General features: G+C 36.3%; 1 protein-coding gene across 3 annotated transcripts in view; it reads right to left on the bottom strand.

Moving 5' to 3' along the window:
* Positions 1-50: 50 nt before the first annotated feature.
* LOC133531672 (serine/threonine-protein kinase 10) overlaps positions 51-19460 on the bottom strand; it is an 84384-nt gene continuing 64974 nt past the window's right edge. For 2 of the 3 annotated variants that reach the window (XM_061870028.1, XM_061870029.1), the window contains exons 25-27: positions 17876-17971; positions 17133-17276; positions 11531-14362 (exon numbers count right to left, since the gene is read on the bottom strand). In XM_061870028.1, coding sequence (XP_061726012.1) covers positions 13463-14362; positions 17133-17276; positions 17876-17971 — 1140 coding nt within the window. In that variant the 3' untranslated portion in view covers positions 11531-13462. Of the gene's footprint in view, positions 4865-11530; positions 14363-17132; positions 17277-17875; positions 17972-19460 lie in introns of those variants that run through there. The other variant, XM_061870030.1, reaches the window with a different exon arrangement.

A 19460-nucleotide genomic window follows, 5' to 3' on the forward strand; every position in this document is an offset into this window, starting at 1 on the left:
TTTGTTTCATATTTAAATAAATAAAGGTATAGGACAATAAAACAAGCAAGTACAAAGTAAGTTCTTTATATCTGGGAAAGGTGTAACAATAATTTACTTTATATGGACAAAAAATAATAAAATTAACATTAAAAATGGCTACCTCGAGTTATTACTAACAAATAACATGTTGACAATACTGTGGTAATCTCCGATAAAGTAATCCTTCAAAATGCACTTAGTTTAAGTTAAAATATTTACAAATTAAAATAACAAGTAGTTTAATGTATAGGTACATATTCTTATTTTATTACGTCAACATTTTTCATTTCATTTTTCAGTATTATAAGTTGGCAACTCTGTAGGAATATGATGGTTGAGTTTTTTCACATCACTTATTCGGAAAAGGGCTTTATCTTCCCTGCTAGGAGGGATCAAAGAGACACTTTTCTGTTTTAAGACATTCTTTTTACTTTTTTTCATACTATTTATAGTTAAATAATATTTTGGAACATTATAATTTCCTCATAGGTGATGTGAAAAGCAGCATGTGTCACATGGTAGCAAAATGATGTCCACCTTGGGCGTTAACACTTGAATCTCTCACTACGCTCATGATACTAATTTAGAGTCCGTCTCTAAGCTTGGGATTCAATTGTAGAATCCTGCGCTTCGTTCAGGATTCAATGACCGCCCTCGCCATAAATAAGTGATTTTGCTCCCTTGTGACTCAATCTACTATTATCGTATGTCGTGTCATGCATCTCTCGACATATCTGTTATAACGTGATGACTACGATAAAAGCGGGGCCATCATATGCCCGTAAAAAATGATTACAGTTTTGTAATGTTGCCCCATAATCATAATTTTTATATTCGCAAGAAAAGAACCGGTACCTTTTTGTTATTACACCACCGGGTTTCGATAAACTCTATTTAGTGTACCCCCTAATTTAATAACCGGTCATATGTGACAAACTGGGTGCGTAGACAAGCGTAGTTATCTCTCTCATACTCTTCCATATTAATGCGACAGAGACAGTTGCGTTTTGTTAACGATTAGCATCTTGTCTAAGCACCCTGAGGTGACAGATGACTTAGGTTCCATTCGGTGCTACTTGACATCATGGTCAGACCACACACTGCGTTTAAAGTAAGTACCCCAAACCACAAAATGTGGAATCTAGATCTGTTGCTAGAGCTCATCATTCAAAATGATATAAAAATGAAAACTTATTGCAAGTTGATAATTGATGTATTTATTTTTCCCGCTAAAAACGATTTCAAATTCAAAAAAAGACTAGCGCTTTTTTAAAAGGAAATAAACTGTTGTCTTTGGTTTCCAGTTCAGATAAGAGTTTATGGCAGACGAAAAAAGAAAAATAAAAAAACACCATAAATTAAGTAGGCACGTGTGCTTAAAAAAATACACAAATACTGTACATCTAAAAATATTTTCTTATATCTACAAGTCAGTCGAGCTTAACTGACTATGTTTTACTGTACACAATATATACATTATGATGATAAATCTTATTTAAAAACATTTAAACTTGTCTGTCGCGGCCATTTAAAAATATATGGATTAAGTAAGGTAGAAGTACTAGTGCTCGACGCTGCACTAGTCACCGACATGGGCACTTTATTTCATAGAAATATAGGTTAAATTTGAACAACGAAGATTTTTCTGTATTCGAACTTAATCCTTGTCACTTTGACAAAAAGTGCCCATGTCGAGTACTAGTGCAGCGTCGAACACTAGTACCTTATCATTTCTTCAAAAGCATTTCAATTATGCTTTTCAACTTCAGTTTTTTTAAAACGGATGTTCCGTTTGTATTACAGGGTTTATATAACAGGGCCCCGACTAGCTAGCATGAACGATGGCATTTTAGGTGCCAATTAAAGGGTATACCCTACATAAGGTGCAAATGAAATAGAAGGTACTTTGTCCGAACGCGATGACGCTACTAGTACAGAATATTACCAAATGTTACAAATAACAACTATTTAATAACAAGTATTTCTTTATTTTAGGCAAAAAGGATGCAAGTGAGTCTATTATATTACTACACGCCTACATATATATTTTCTATGAAAAAGGAAGATAATTCCAAAGGGTATATTCTCCTTAAATACCGCGTAATATCTTTATCGATCTTATAGTAGATGTACCTTGTTTTACCTGTACGTGATCTCTCAATGCTACCTAGTAAGGCATACATTTTATTTAAGGAATTATCTATCTACCATGATTTGACTAAGTTCCATAAAAGATAATGTAAAACACAGGCATTAAGTAAATTTTAGTTAAAACGTAGCTAACTAAAATTGTAAATAGGCGGACACAGAACGAGTTGTCTCGCTAGGAAATTGCCACGCGATCGGTCGATGAAGACGTGCCTCGCCTTATGCAATGCGGCAGAGGCATGTCTGCACAGACCTGGCTGCTTCGTGCGACAATTTCCTCGCGAGACGCCACGTTCTGTGCGGACTTGCCTAATGAAGAATTATTTATACGCGTTAAGGTTTAACTAAACGCTATGCACATTGTAAGTTAATCTTCTATTTATTTTTTTCTAAATACCTACAATTAATACCAACATCGTTCGTTTAGTAAGGACACAACTTCGCTTCGTTTACTTAAGTCTATGGAATTGCTTTATACAGCGTAATTTAATTTAGGCCACATTAATTTGACTCAATTTCTTATTTTACTATTCAGAATTTTACGACCACACTCTTAAGATTTTAATCAAACATTTTAGTCTTAAAACTTCTTCGATATGATTCGACACTGCTGATACATATCATCACAATTATTTTTCATCCAGAAAAAAAAATCAGTTGTCTAATTGATTCTAACGGTTGACTCACACGAACCCGCCGCCAAAAAGCCGCTCCCATACAATCGAAGTTGCGCTCTCATTTTAAAACGACATACTTAAATTATATCAAACTTTGCATTGGCGAAGTTTTGTATGTAAAACAATGTCTATCAACGAGCTAGTACCAGACATAGATATATGTTACTTGAATATTCATGTTAAATTTAATGTTATTACAGAATGTAGTTTTAAAATGAGAGCGTAACTTCATTATATGGCGGCGGCTAGGTTCATTCATACATTTTAGTTGCTAGATAGCGCGCGACATGTTTCATTCAAGCACTGCTCGTAACGATTGTTACTTATATTGTTAATGCGATACATTGTACAAGACGTTTTTGAAACAATTTATTGAGCTTGACATCACTGCCAAGAACTAAAATAAGCACACCTAAATCGCTTCACATCCACAATAAGCACCTTTTATTAACAGTAACACACAATCAATTCCTTTTCTTTACCAAATATTGCAACTTTAAAGCAATTAGCGCCATATTTTATTCTTCACACCTACGAGACACAACCTTGCCCCAATGCCCAAATTTGCGACTATGCCCCTAAAAAGACCCTATCCTTAAACCAATTAAGTAGATATTTACTGGTTAGTTTAATACGTTTTCAATTCATTTGGCACTTGATTGAAATATACTCCATGCTGCGTTTGTTCCTATTTTCAGTGGCAAACCAGCAGCATTTCTTTAGCATAAAACGTGCATATATGTAATAACACTAAGCATTTCCTAGGTCACGTGAAGTTGTCTTTTCATTTCTTATTTGTTTCTACAAAACGCAATTACTAAAGAGTGTTAAAGCCTAGAAATCTAGTTCCAGAATGCAATAATGTCAAAAAGTGAAACCAAAAAATTACGACTATTGCATCTCTTTCGCTATTAAAACCTACTGGAAGCGAGAAGCGTGTGAGTGACAGTAAAGTGGCTTCACTATAGTACCCATTTCTCACTTTCTAGGATTCGTTGTCCTAACGTAGATACACTTCATTGTATCCATCAGTAGGTTGCATAACCCTTACTTTAAAACGATTAAGTTAATTTGGGCGGCATTTTCGACAGCAGATTCACTTACATCTACATTTGATACTTAGCCGCAAAACAAACCTAAATATTTAAGCACCGGTCGAGATTGCATAATTTCCGAGATTCTTTTTACTCATTTATTTTTATATCTAGGGTTCCGTAGTTAGCTAGTTTTTTTTTGACAAAGCGTCAAGGGAACGTGACTGGTATGCCTAACCTAAATTGAGCAAAGTCACCTACTTACCTTTGACGCACCTTTTTAGCTAGAAATTTTAGACACCGTCTCTATTACTTTCCATAAATTCCAATAGATTTTTAGAGCCAATGACTAAATATGTTTTTTCACTCAAATATTAAGGCTTTATTAGTATCGTATTTACATTTTAAGCGCAGATATTCGCACCTACACTTTCTGGTCAGTCCAAGATATTCAACCTAAATAAAAAAGCCCCTAGATATAGTAATAAGCCTAGAAACCTAAACAGAGCTGAACTGTTCAAATAGAAGCAAATTTCTTGTAATTATCAAGTAAAAGAAACCAAGAGCTTTAAATTCATAGGGGTGTACTAGTCCCTAGGAAATTGTCTAGGCGTCCACTTAAAATGCAAGGTCCTTGAAATAATGTCTTTTCAACTATATGACAAACTTGATAATAATTGCTTTTAAACTTCACTACTAATTAGGCCTTATTATTCTAAAGGTGCATTCATTGGCAAACCACAAGACTCATCTGTTTCGCGTGTAGGTTTGCCATGTTCACATTAGAATATTTATTTATTTTGGTGGTTTCCATGTACGAGACTGACACTTTCGTCAGTCATAATGGCTGGAAGCCAGGCTGGTCCGCGACGAGTGAAGCGCGGAGCTATGTTGCGGCATGCTGGGCGCCGGCGGCGGGAGCCGCGCGTTGGCCGTCTGCCGCTCCTGTTCTTCCAGTTGGGCTGCAAACTCGTCTTCTAACGCCTGTTGGGGATTTGAGAAAAATTGACTTCATGATTGTCGTGAATACAATAAGGTTTTGTGGGGTAAGAGGAACAGTATGAGGATTTTCTAGAAATGTTTCTTACTCCATCTAACCTATTTTATTAATTTATAAGTGGCCATTAATGAAATATCATTGATAACTAAATAATGAAACTGCAAACGTAATTAACCACAATTTAAATATGCAATATGACTAAAGTTCACCACTACATTCAAGAGGGGATTTACTTAAATTCTCATACACTTAGTCTATTATTTATAATTACAAAAGAAACTCATAAATTACTATACAAAATTTAAAATGCATACCAAAACCTTGAATATAAAAACCACTCAAACCATGCTGGATATTGAAATGATTAGTAAAAGGAATCAACATACCGTACAGGCCTGTCCAGTTAGGTACCTTGCGCAGTAAGCTCATGCCGCATGCCGTTAGCCGGGGAGATGCTAGATTCTTATTGGTTATTTATAAACATGCTGGAACCTTGGTAGTTAAATTTAATTAACAAAATAGCCGCAGCCCAAAATGACAATCATTAGTCGTTAACATATATCGAAAAGAGATAATGAGTTGATCATGAAACTTATCGTTTGCTATCATATTATATATATATATATATATATATATATATATTGTATTGTGAGTAATGATAATTTTAATCAAGAGCAATTTAAAATGATTATGTTTATATATTTTTGTACAATATTTTATGATACGATTCAGAATTAAGACATGTTAAAATTGATTATGAGCCTTGTAGCTTGAAATAAAGGAATTATATTTTTATTTTTATTTATAACGATTGTCATCATGACTAAGCCCCAAGGAGCCTATTTCACCACGCTGACACTAAAGTAAAGTAAAAAGTCATTTATTCAAGTAGGATTTTACAATCTCTAATAATTTAAGGTAAAAAAATTATTCTGATTACACATTTCTGTCTCGTTAAGTAATGACAGTACATACCGTGAATATTTACTTCTTGGACCAGCACTCTACTGTCAACAGGCGGGTCCACACAGAACGAAGTGCCTTGTGAGGAAATTGCCGCGCGAAGCAGCTTGGTCAGCAGAGACGTGCCTCGGCCACGTTATCTCGGACGATGCACGGCTCCACCGACCGAGTTGTTTCGCGGGGCAAATCCTGGCGAGGCGGCTAATTGTGTGTTACGATCTAAGGGTTCTAAGGCCTCACTATGCAAAAGGGTATCTCATCATCATCAAACGCCGTAAATAGCTTAGCTGTAGCTCTCTTCGTTGTATCCTATTCAGTGAGCTTGCGGTCGAAAGTAGGTCTACATTATGTTAATTTTGCCCACATTTTTTAATATAAACATACCATGTGTATACTTTTTACAACGAGAAATAGTAGAGCTTTTTAATGAAATTATTATTTTTGTGTATTTGTGTATATATTTAAACAAGAAAAATATAGGCTAAATGCCTGTCTTTTTTATTGTTCTGTTAATTTACACGATTTTTTTTTTCGATTGGCTCCGCTTCCTAAATTAATATGCGAGTCAAAAGGAACAACTGTACAAAAGGGAATTCCATTATTTGCCATACAATTAAGTATACACCAGGCACTACAAGGATTTATATGCTTTCCCCTTAGTGCATAAAGACAGGAATGCTAAATTGCATAATTAAAGCAAAATATTGTGTTGTTGATAACTAAATTGTGAAATAACGCTTCAAAAAACCAATCACAGTATGTAGCTTCCCGTGTCTATTGGCGTAGTGGTTTAGCTTATGCCAAATGAACTTACGTTCTTATGAATGTCACTTTTCCTGTGACACAGCTGTATTTTTTATTTATATTCGGGTCATTCTCACTAGTTACCACCAACTTGTTACCAGTGGTAACTACTGGGATTTTTTTTGCACCTATTACCAAACCCAAGTTGGTGGTAACTACTGGTTTTTTTTTCCCAGTAGATACCACCAAAATTTTGTTAAGTTTCAAGACTAATAAAAACAGTATTAAATAGTATAGTGTAAATATAGAGTACTTAATTAAATAATGATATGTCGATTAGTGTTCCAGTAAACTGCCTTTAAGTGATCAAAAATAGTGGGTTTAACTAATGGAGAAAAAAATCCAGTAGTTTATTTATTTATTTATTTAAACTTTATTGCACACATAAAGAAAAATGTACAAATGGCGAACTTAATGCCAAAAGGCATTCTCTACCAGTCAACCATTGGGTCAAACAGAGACATTTGTGTATGTTGGTGCAGGAAAAAATAATAACAAATAATAAGGAAAAAATTAAACGTGAAGTCAAATAATATCAAAAATATATAAATAGTTAAATACTACTACTTATATAATGTATAAAAGATAGACTAATACATATAATTATGTACATATACATGATGGTGAACCTTATTTAAGTTCTTCTGACAGAAGATGCTTGCGAAGTAGTCGTTTGAAAACGGGTTTGCTTGGGGCTTGTCGAATAAAGAGAGGGAGGGAATTCCAGAGACGGATTGCCCCAACGGCGAAAGAGTTAGACATAAAACCAGTACGGTGTGAAGGAATCGAGAGTTTGAGAGAACGGGAGGAACGGAGTTCACATCCTGGACGGGGGGTGATGAAAGTGAATTTACGTTTAAGATAACCAGGGGAGGAAGGCTCGAACAAAATGGAGAATAAAATACTCAGGATTCTAAGGGACCTACGACGACGGATGGAGAGCCAATTTAGCTGACGGCGATAAAAAGAAACATGGTCGTATTTGCGAAGTCCGAAAATGAAACGTATGCCATTATTCATAAGACGGTCTAGCTTATTGAGGTACTCCTGAGAGATATTAGTCGTGCACGCGTCCGCATAGTCAATAACTGGCAAAATTAGAGCCTGCACAAGTAATTTCTTAGTACCTACTGGGAGAAAATTCTTAAATTTATAGAGATAACGCAATGTTCCTGAAACTTTCCGACTTATTTCAGAGACTTGGTCATTCCAGGTAAGGCTAGAATCTAATACAAGGCCGAGATCTTTCACTTGTTTAGTAACTGGAATAACAGTGCCATCAAACAAAATCGGTGCGACAGAAACCGCACCAAGCTTTACTTGTTGATGATGGCTACCCAGAATAATAGCCTGACATTTTGCCGGATTGACACTGATGCCAAAGCTATTGGACCATTCAGCTATGTAAACTAGATCGTCATTGATGAGGGAAACAGCAGAATTTACGTAGTTACCACCAAACCGAATCAAACCGAGTTGGTGGTAACTACTGGGATTTTTTTCCCCAGTAGGTAGTTATCACTGGTAACAACTTGGTGGTAACTAGTGGGAATAGCTCTTACATCTCTTAAAAACCTCAAATGTTAAATACTTGGAGAAAGCAGTAAATTTTCGGGCTCCATCACCAACCAAAGCGTAAAAAACAGCAAAATAGTTAAGAAATGCATTTATTTACATACATTTTGTAAACTCCTGTTAGAAACAAGCCTTAACTTTAAAATATTAAACTCTTAAAATGCAAAATTATTGATACAACTGGTAATAAGTTAACAGTTAAAATATCATCGGATAGTCTATACAACAAATACCTTCTAAAACTTAAGTAATCTAAATGAAAACAGTTTTTGTAACACCAATGGTCTAGCGAGCCAGATTGACAGCTATATATTGTAAGTTATTTATCAAAAATTTAAGATTTTACAGAAAAACTTACAAAAACGTTTGTTTGTCGAAATTAGACTTTGACGTCGTAATAATAAATTGTACACATCCTAAGGCAAATATGTGGTTCATAAATATGTTTAAAACAATTTTGAAGTATGTATATATAGTGTCATTCACGAAGACGCGTGCCTTGACGCGTATTGTCATGTTAATAAAGGTTAGATTTGACAAATCTGCGCGTCATCGTGGATGACACGAACTATAATTAATCGTATAGCACCCAGACTAGGTTAATTTGATTACAATTTGAGAAATAATGCCATTTTTTTTATTTTCATATATTTTATTGCGTGCATATTAATTTTTCTTAATATAGCAGTATGAAAAATTATAAAATACTGTAAAAATGGAAGAACTCCACTTAAAAAAATTCTATTGCTGTATTTCATAAAGCCTTATCAATAGGAATGGCACTTATCCGTTAATACGTGATTTCGTTTAAGGTCAATGTGGGGAAGACCGGCAACAAGTCTCGTCTTTTATACGATACATTGGCTGGAATGGGAAAGCCGTCATCGAGCAAGAACGTCTTTGTATACGTCGCTCGTACAGTCAGAAAGGAAGAGCTTCACTCCTGCTCTACCCACCGGTAAGTGGAGTATGTGTACAGACGCAAGAGTTAAAAGCGACGAAAGAGCTTGTAGACGGTCTTTTCCATATTGATATTTAAATATCCTCACGTGATGTCGTATATTTAATATAGTTAGGCAGGTCATAAGGTTTGTCACAAAGGTTTTGACTGGTAAATTGTAATACAAAGCTTTTAATGAGTTCGCCATGATTTGAAAGCTTGTTTCATACTGATCAAAACGTAATACAATTCGTTTAAAATTTAGATAGAGATTTTATTAACTACTAGTTTACTTTGGGATTGTCGTAAGCCGCGACTACAAGGCTGGAATGTGAAAAAAATATACTTGACATTAAAACAAAACAACTTAACACATTCACTGCCAGCCAAAAAACGGCGCACTACCCCAGAAACCGGTGGTCTATAGCTGCGTACAAAACAACCCGCCCAGCGGGTTGTCCGGCATCTGAACAAAGTTCACGAGCGCCCACCAGGTGGGTTCCCGGCAGTGAATGTGTTAATAAAACAGGTACTATTGTTTATTTGTATGAACCTACTTTATAAGAACGTTATTTTATCAACTTGATTTAGTTCTCAAGTCTGTACTTCAGTTAATACCCTTCAAAAGTTAGGGTACTTTTCAGTAACACGCTTATTTTTGACTGCCATCCAACGAGTTGGTTCGGTAAACATGTACAGTTGCAATTGTGGCAGTCTTAATTACATATCATAAGAAAGATAAAAAACCAGGCTTTTGTTTTATGGAGGATTCAACCATGTAAAAAAGAAAAATATATAAACAGGGATCAAAATCACCTTGAACTAGTCAAGCACATTTTCGCATGTTTTTTGTCTTTTTTTCGAATATTAGACAGAATTATGCAAAACTGGTAAGTAATTCAGCATTAAATAAGCTTTCAACCCATATATACAGGATGATTTCGGGGTCGTGGAGCAAGAGAACAAGACATCACACAGAATTCAAAGATGAGTCTAATGATGTTGCTCATTATTTATTATCACCAATAATTATGATTATTTTTCAGATGACAAGTAGAAGAAAACATGTTTGCATACAGTTTGGTCACCCTACTCAATGTGACGTCTCGTCGCTTTCCATACAGCGTATGTCAAAAGTCATAGGGTGACCATGATTACTTTGTATAAGATTAATTTTACTTGAAAAATAATAAAAATCAATCTAATTATCTTTCAATCAAATACTACCGTATGATAATGTAAATCATTTATAGATTCAAAAAAGTGGTTCTGGATCACGGCCCAGAAATCACTCTGTATATGAATGATAAGATATCTGAAGCTATAACTTTTTTATCAGTAACAAATCTTTGTGACAGTTTTTGTGACCTGGCTAAGTAATAATAACTATCTTCAACTTTAACAATGATTCGTTATAAATGGAATGTATTAGGTAACATTTCTGAAATGCGAGTGCTAATGGAATCTATAAAACACCTAAGTTTAAATAATTTACTATAAACTACCTTATTTAATTTAAAATATATCCAACGTGTTAATAAAACTCGTAAACAACGAACAAGGCTTTGGATTCAGGCACATCGGATAATTTACTTCTACGCAGTCTAAATAAAATAGCTAGGAAACTACATATACAAAGGGTTTTTTTCCTATACTGAACTAGACTAGGTATCTTATATTGAAGCCTTCAAAACATCGACCGTGGTACTGATGATAAAGCAGTTCTTGAATGCAAAACGCTCGTAGAGTATTACCAACTTGTACATTGCTAGATGTTATTTCTATTTTATTTTGTTGTCGGCCGCTTAGAAGTCAATGAAATAAAGATTCACTGGATAATAGGTGTAAAATCTAAGACAAATCGATTCCATGCGTTTGACAAGTAAAGGTAAGGCTCCGGTATTATTATCATAATATTATAGAAAAGTGAGTCAGAGCAAAGGGAATTTGAAATAGAGGAGGATTGTCAAAGAAAACTTTGTAGCCACATTAAAATTAACTGCCATTTTATTATTAACATTTTTAGAAGGTCATTTGACTTTGATACTTATTCTTTCACTGATAGGTGTGTTAAATTTGTTAAATATCAAAAAGTGAGCGATGGCGCCATAACCTTTGGCCTATGACCGGTAAGATTAAAAAAAAAATTATACGACATTATTACACAAATTGACTAAGTCCCACAGTAAGCTCAATAAGGCTTGTGTTGAGGGTACTTAGACAACGATATATATAATATATAAATATTTATAAATACTTAAATACATAGAAAACACCCATGACTCAGGAACAAATATCCATGATCATCACACGAATAAATGCCTTTACCAGGATTTGAACCCGGGACCATCAGCTTCGTAGGCAGGGTCACTACCCACTAGGCCAAACCAGTTGTCAAGATGGCGCCACTTTTTGATATTTAACACGTATCAGTGAACGTATATGAACAAAATTAATTATACATTATTAGCAAGAAAAAACGATGTACTCTCACCAAGATGACGACAGGATGGCTCTGTAAGGCGCCATATTTTTTGTGGCACAGTCACGTCTGAAAATATCGGTACGAACAAAGTCCCAAAAATATGTATACACGACCATATTGTCCATATATTAAGGTGTATACATATTTTAGGCACTTAATCGTCCTTATCTATATTTTCAGACGTGACCGTAACTGAATTGACAAGTCAACCTTGTCAATAATTGACTACCAGAGTTACGGCATATTATACGGAGCCGTACAGCGCCATCTATATACCAAATTTCGAAGCATGACCAGACTTTGACTTAGATTTCACCAAGAAATCAATGAATCTTTGGTTAGAATATATTATTGTATTATAATAATAAAAATTGACAACTAAAAGACGGGCAACATATGTGCTTAAAGTTTGTGCACATAAAGGAGAGTTACATTATTCTTTATTTATTCCTACTCATCATCTTCCTCGCGTTGTTCCGGCATTTTGCCACGGCTCATGCGAGTCTGGGGTTCGCTTGGCAACTAATCCCAATATTTTGTTTTTTTTTTTATTTCTACTAATTAAAAATAATTATTGATTAATTGCATTTCGTTTAAGAACACGTAAGGGAAGCGAAGCGTTTTTTACAATTTTAATTTGGCAAGGTGAAGGAAGATCATGTTAATACTAAAACTACCTAAAATGGCATTAGGTGACTATACCTTTATACATTAAGTTAACATGAAGAAATCCAGCATTGCACATTAAACGTTCACCGAAGTGCGAAATTATGTAGTTATTATAAAGTTTGTTGAAAAATCCGTAAAGATCAGTTATTTTAATAAATAATAAATTGAATGGTATCAGTACATTTGAACACGGTTTTTCGGAACAGTGCAATGTAGAACAACACACAAGTTACGAGACACGAGCTTTTGAAATTAACTGTCAACGTTTGTTAGCAGTTGCTACAAAAAGCTCCTATCTCGTAATGTCATGTTTTGTATCGTAATGTTAGTAGCTCATTACTGCTCGTTTAGTAAAATAAAAAATTGTTACAGGGTCAAAATTAAATGTAACTAAATAAAAACTTCTTGATTAATGATTACACGGATAAATTCTATCTCTGGTTGAATTAATCGCCCGTATTGAATTTAGCAACGCCGGATTTTATTTTACGACAGATATATTTAAACTACGTACTACTAATATACTAATGTAGCAAAAACAGCACTATTTATCACCTTAATTTTTCTCACAGGATTTATTTCTACCCAAAATAGGAATATTCGTTAATTTGAATATAAGGCACTTGTAAGCATGCGACTCAAGCCTGGCAAGATTTTAAATTTTACTGACTGGACTTAGCCGTTAATGGTTAATACAATTACCTACAAGACCTATCAGAAACTAGCATAAACTGCTTTAAAAACTTTCACAGCATCTAAAATGGCTGGTGCTTTTACAGTAGGTCTAAGATGGTCGGCTCTCATCATTTGTCAACATGCCTGTCACGTTCTAACAAGTATGTAAGCGTGAAAGTGACGGGCATAGTGACAAGTGATAAAAATGGAACCATGCTGCCACTGCAACTTGTGTAGAAAATACTAAGTATAGCCCGTTTAGCCTGATGTCTAATATAAAATATACTAGGTAACACCAACATGTCCATCATAGTTATATATATGGATTCTTAAATATCTGACTTTTTTTAATGGTATTGTCACCAGACTATCTTTCTGCATCGATTCCGCACCGCAAAAGTCAGGAAATGACCTTACTAGCTCACCAATGACTTGACAACATCACAAGATCCTCGTATATTTGAAAGTTATCTACGCCGTCGTATCCGACGGTCCCTCATTCTTCAACGTCTTTAAATTGACCGTGGACAGCTGGCTGACCGGCACGCTGGCCGAGTCGCTGTACGTATTGGAGCCGCGCACGGGCCCCCATCTGCTGAAATGTTTAGTCAATACTCCGTCGTAGTCCAAGTCGCTACCTTCCTGCGAAGAACAGGTGGCTACAGTGCTGGTGCTTTTGACTGTGTCGTATTTGCTGTCTATGGATGGGAGGTCTATCATGACGGCTTCTAGCGCTCTGTCTTGTTTTAAACTCTGCTGAGATATGCTGCGTTTCATGCCAGTTTCCGCAGTTTGTCTGAAGAGTTGTTCGGACATACTCTGTCTGTTAAGTTTCTTGTTAAAGTTGACAGGACTCTTGGCTCTTATTACAGGTTTATTGATAGCCGCTTTCGAGCGTTCCAGTTTTCTAGATTCCTCGGCGATGCTGCTTTGTTTTGGCTCGAAGAAGTCGTTCCCGTAGGCCATTATTGGGTCTCTTCTCTCGTCTGCGCCGGAGAATACTGAGAAACCTGATATTTTCTCTGAGACTAGCTTTAGATTGGACGTGGATCCGTATCTTTGTTCTTTAGTGAGCTTGCCGCGTTTGGTGGTATTATTAGCGCTGGTCGCAGCAGATTTAGTAGCTCTCTGATTAAGAGGGCTAATGCTTCTCCGTCGAGTCGTGTTTGGAGTGGTAGCGATCAAGTTGAGACTTGTTCTGGAGCGGCTAAGGGAGCCCATGAAAGAGTTTCTCTGGTGGTAGGCTGTTAGGACGTGTTGGAGGACATTCTTGGGCCAGGGGGCGTCTAGATAGATAGTGCGGTCGGGTATGGGTCTGCCGTACTTGGCCTCGTGGTCGTCCAGCTGCTTGGCGAAGGTCTGAATGAGCGTCTGGAGAAAAGGGCCGGTTTAGTGTGGGCGGCGGTAGACGGCACACACATAGAGCCTGGGGAATGTGGTTTGGAACGCGTATCGTGGAGGAACACTAATGAAAATTGTCTCTGAATTATTATTCTACGTTACTCTGAGAAAAAAATAGGAAACATTTATATTATTTAATCTTTGTTGAACAAAAGGATGCCTTAATCTTAGACGCATTCTCTACCTGTTAACCTTCAGGAAAAGCAGATAAATTGTTATCATCATCAACATTTTTGCATAGAGGTAATCATTAGGTATTCATTTCAAGAAACTTTCTACGACCTTATGTCTGTTTGTCCGTCTGTCTTATCCAATAAATCAATATTAGTATATTCAATACGCGTTCCAAAACCACCTGGACAAAAACGGTACAACCTGCGACGCACACAGCCCCAACCTAACAATAACAATACATATCTCCTGGGCTCCTGTAGTTCCTATATTTTTGGACCCGACCACCAATTAGTGAAGCTACAGCATGCCACGACCATGCCCCGTGTTCCATGCTCCAAACATGCCAGGTATGTACAAGGTTGAGTACAGTCAACATCATAGTGGTTCATTCTGTACAGTCGCCATCAGATTTATCGGAGCGGTCACGGTGCTCAAATATATATAAACATGCACTGTAACAGCTTGATAATAGTGGCTGTTGAGATATATGTGATCACCTTGGCCGCTCAGATAAATCTGATGGCGTCTGTACCTTGTGATCAATGGGTAGGACATAACAACACCACAAAAAACGTCATATTTACATAGAAAGTTTGAAGTTAATGGTGGTATTGCCATATTACCCCACTGCAGATTTAACTTACACAAAATGTAATATAGTTATTAATTTCGAAATTGGGTCGAATTAAAATTAAGAAGTGTTAAATTTATACACGGTGTTTTTTTAAAATCCGTTAATTTCGAGATTCGGCTGAGTGCATTTAGGGAAACTGAGCATAGTTATTTTTGTATTTTTCATAAAAAGTATTTAAGCCTTTATAAGGTAAAGGGAATATATTTCCCACCTGATTTTGAATTTTATTTCAAACTGAAAGGGTTCAAAATTGCATAATTTCTGACAACCTTATGCCGTATAAAGGATTAATAGTATTACAAAACACGGATATTTTTAAATTCACCAAATCATTGAAAACTATGACATATCAATGATATTTCGAATATCGATCGTCCGAAATAGTACTTGCGTTTAGTAGCAAATGTATAAACTCATACTAAACACTAATCAATATGTAAACAGGCCCTAAGGCAAGTGTACACGCTCGCAAGGGCCTTATTAGAAAAATCATTACTTAATTTAATTAGAATAGTGGTTTCTTTGAGAAAGTCACTTAATTTTAGCTGAGGTATGCACCCTTGAAATTAAAGGACTTTAAAAAAACATCGTGTATGATGACTAATGATTTTGACTGTACATGCATGCATACATCGCGCAGGTTTAACACATATGATCTATGGATGGATGGTATTTTTACAGTATTGTTTTGGTCGTAAATACGGACGAAATACGTAAAGTTGTCTCATCTAATTACAAAAAAAACTCTGTAGAATCTATCACAGTACATGATAAGATCCTCTGTTCCTGTAAATTTACTATATTTTTTCGTATTGTTCAATAACGAACGAATCTGCAACAGTTAAGACAGAACAAGTTAAGATTTATATCAAAGATATTAAAGCAAGCTCGGTCGAATTTCACCTTCCCATACAAACGGAGTTTCGTTGTCATTTTAAAACTACTTTTTGGATTGTAATGAAACTTTGCACATACCATGACATGAGGTATATCTATGCCTGTAATTAGTTGATATGGCTCCAGCGTATAAAACAAACGAAATGAGCAAAAACAAGTTTTGTATGAAAAACTTTAATTAGCTGTATTTTTTAGGGTTCCGTTCCCAAAGGGTACCTAAGCCTAAACCTATTACTAAGACTCCGCTGTCCGTCCGTCCGTCTGTCACCAGGCTGTATCTCATGAACCAGGATAGTTACAGTTGAAATTTTCACAGATGATGTATTTTTGTTGCCGCTATAACAAATACTAAAAAACAGAATAAAATAAATATTTAAGGGGGCTCTCATACAACAAACATGATTTTTTTTGCTTGTTTTTATAGATAATGGTACGGAACTCTTGGTGCGCGAGTCCGACTCGCACTTGGTCGGTTCTTTAACTACGGTATCTGAAGCTACATAAACTAATTACATGCATATACCTTATCTTATTGTAAGTACAAAGTTTCAGAGAAATCTAGCTAGTCGATTTAAATTGAGAGCGTAACTGCGTTTGTATGGTGAAGAGCTTGCTCGGGACTAATAAGTATAAAATTAATTAACGAAACTGAAAACATATTAAATATGTTAAAACGGATCACTCACGTATTTTAATTCGAAAACGCTCGACATGTTTCACTCCGTACCGTAGTGTCGTCAGGAGCGTTACGGAGTTAAACATGTCGAGCGTTTTCGACTTAAAATATGTAAGTGACCCGTTTTAACATATATTTAAATATGTCTGTATCTCACGAAAGATTTGTTATTGAAATTGACAACGTCCAAAGACTACGAGTGTAGTAATTGGGTGCCTTTTAGACAAGATACCATACGTATAGAAGATTCAAATTCCTATAAAGACAGAGCTGATCAGAACCCGCTAAGTACTTGTAACAAAGGCCATCCGTCCCAAGCCACAGTAAAGTAGACCTTATGAGGTGGTAATAAGACTCACCATCTTGCGGTCGCCGAGCGTGGCGCGCCACTCCTTGAGCTCGTGCGAGTAGCGCTCCTCGACGGCCTTCATCTTGTTGCTCTCGTGGTTCATCAGCGCCTTGCGCTTCTCGTTCTGGTACTGTTCCAGCTCGCGGAGCAACGCCTGAGGAGAGATGTAATCAATATGAATATCGGCGGCCGGTCGTAAAATCAGGCAGATCATGAAATTCCCTGGGTCGACGGCGGGGCTATTTCTGGGCAGTTTGCATTTCGGCACGGAATAAATAATAGTACTCCCATGCAGAAATGACAGTCCCAACGAAACCGAAGTTTGAGAGCGATGCAGGGTCGAATTATGCTGTCCCTTTCTAATGTATGGCACTATCCCTTTCGGCTATTTAGGGTTGTAAAAATTCAAGTCATTTTTTTATCTGTGGTCCTGAACGCATAGGGACCAACAGACAATAGTTGTGCCAACCCTAATAATTGCTCGGAGCAATGCTGACCCGAGCGGACTGGTATCTCACAGGGGTAAGAAGATTAATTAAAGATAACAATGATTAGACCTATAAGAAAGATTATTGATGATTATTGGGAGGCGAGGTAAAATCAGGATCCCTAGGAGTCTTAGGGGTGACAGGACCCAAAAGGTTAGGAAGCACCATCAATCAATCTTTGATGAAATGTAATTGTTCAAGAGATGTCCGTTTTTATCTAGAAGCTAAGCCCCTGGTGTATAATGAATAAAATCTTAATACTGACCTCGCCGGCAGCCTTGAGCTCTTCCCTCGCCTTGGCATGCTTGGTGGCCAGCCTCTGCTGCTCGGCACGATACCGCCGCTTCTCGTTCTCTTGGAACTGTAATAAAATACATTCATTTAGTACGTAGATACTACTAATAGCACCACATCTAGCTGACCGATATTAGACCTTATATCGTTGCGATAAATTCGACTATATGATTAAGACAAAAAACATTTAAGTATTCAAACGGTGCAATAAGGTTATTCGTAATGTAGGATATTCGTATTAATCTCAATAAATTTGCTATAAATGACACTTTTAAGTGCAGATGCCACCGCGGTTCCATTCTCAAAAAAAAATTTGATATACTGCTCAATTCAAATCAATAATTTATTTCAGAGAACAATTCCATATAACATTACTTTCAAAATAAAATAACTAAAATATAAATTTAACTAACTGGCGACTGAGATTATAAGGTTATTTCCTTTACCCTTGTTCAAACCAACAAAGAGTGATGGAGATGGCATTATTTATTTATTTATTTAAAACTTTATTGCACAAAAGACAAACTTAATGTACAAAAGGCGAACTTAATGCCATGAGGCATTCTCTACCAGTCAACCTTAGGGCAAAGCAGAAAAGATTGTAGGCGGCGCGTTTAAAACTAAAAGAAATTGTAATTGAAAGAATTAGAGTCCTAATACACATAAATTAATTATAAACTACTTAAATACATAAAGACACATACATACATTACATAAATAAATAAATATATATATACATATATATACATAATATACATAACCGATTCGTGAGACTGATACTTAATTGATCTTTAAACTGCCAGCAAATAAATCACGCAAAGATTTTTTGAAAGCAAACTTGTTGGGAGCTTTTCTAATGTTAGGGGGAAGACCGTTCCAGAGACGTGCTGCCTGAATGGCGTAAGAGTTTAGACATGAAGCTTGTTCTATGAGTGGGGATAGAAAGAGAGAGATTGCCAGTAGAGCGAAATTGACGGTCACGAGAAGCACCATAAAAGTGAAAGAAGTACTTAAGGTATTCAGGGGAGTGTGGATCATTGAGAATGGAATAGAGAGTGCAGAGCATACGAATATTACGCCGTTGACGAATAGGGAGCCAGCCCAACTGGGAACGAAACGAGGACACATGATCATATTTCCGGAGACAGAAGATAAAGCGGATACAATTATTAAGAAGACGGTCCAACTTGTCAAGTAGCTCTTCATTTAAGTCAGGATAGCATACATCACCATAGTCGATAATGGGTAGGATTAAGGTGTTAACTAATAAAGTTTTAGTTTTGACTGGCAAAAAGTGTCTAAGTTTGTTAAGAGCGTGAAGGGTGCCCGTAACCTTCCGACTGATTTCGGCAACCTGCGGTCTCCAGCTCAAAGTACAATCCAAGTGCACACCTAAATCCTTTACAGACGGGCTAAAAGGTATAGGAGTGCCATTGAAACACACCGGCCCAATCGTATCCAGATCCAACTTGGCCAGCTGACGAGAGCTACCGATAATAACGGCCTGACATTTGGCGGGATTTACAAATAGGCCAAACTTTTCTGACCACTGCTGA

The sequence above is a fragment of the Cydia pomonella genome, chromosome 25 (genome assembly GCF_033807575.1).
Source record: "Cydia pomonella isolate Wapato2018A chromosome 25, ilCydPomo1, whole genome shotgun sequence".
NCBI classification, from domain to species: Eukaryota; Metazoa; Arthropoda; class Insecta; order Lepidoptera; family Tortricidae; genus Cydia; species Cydia pomonella.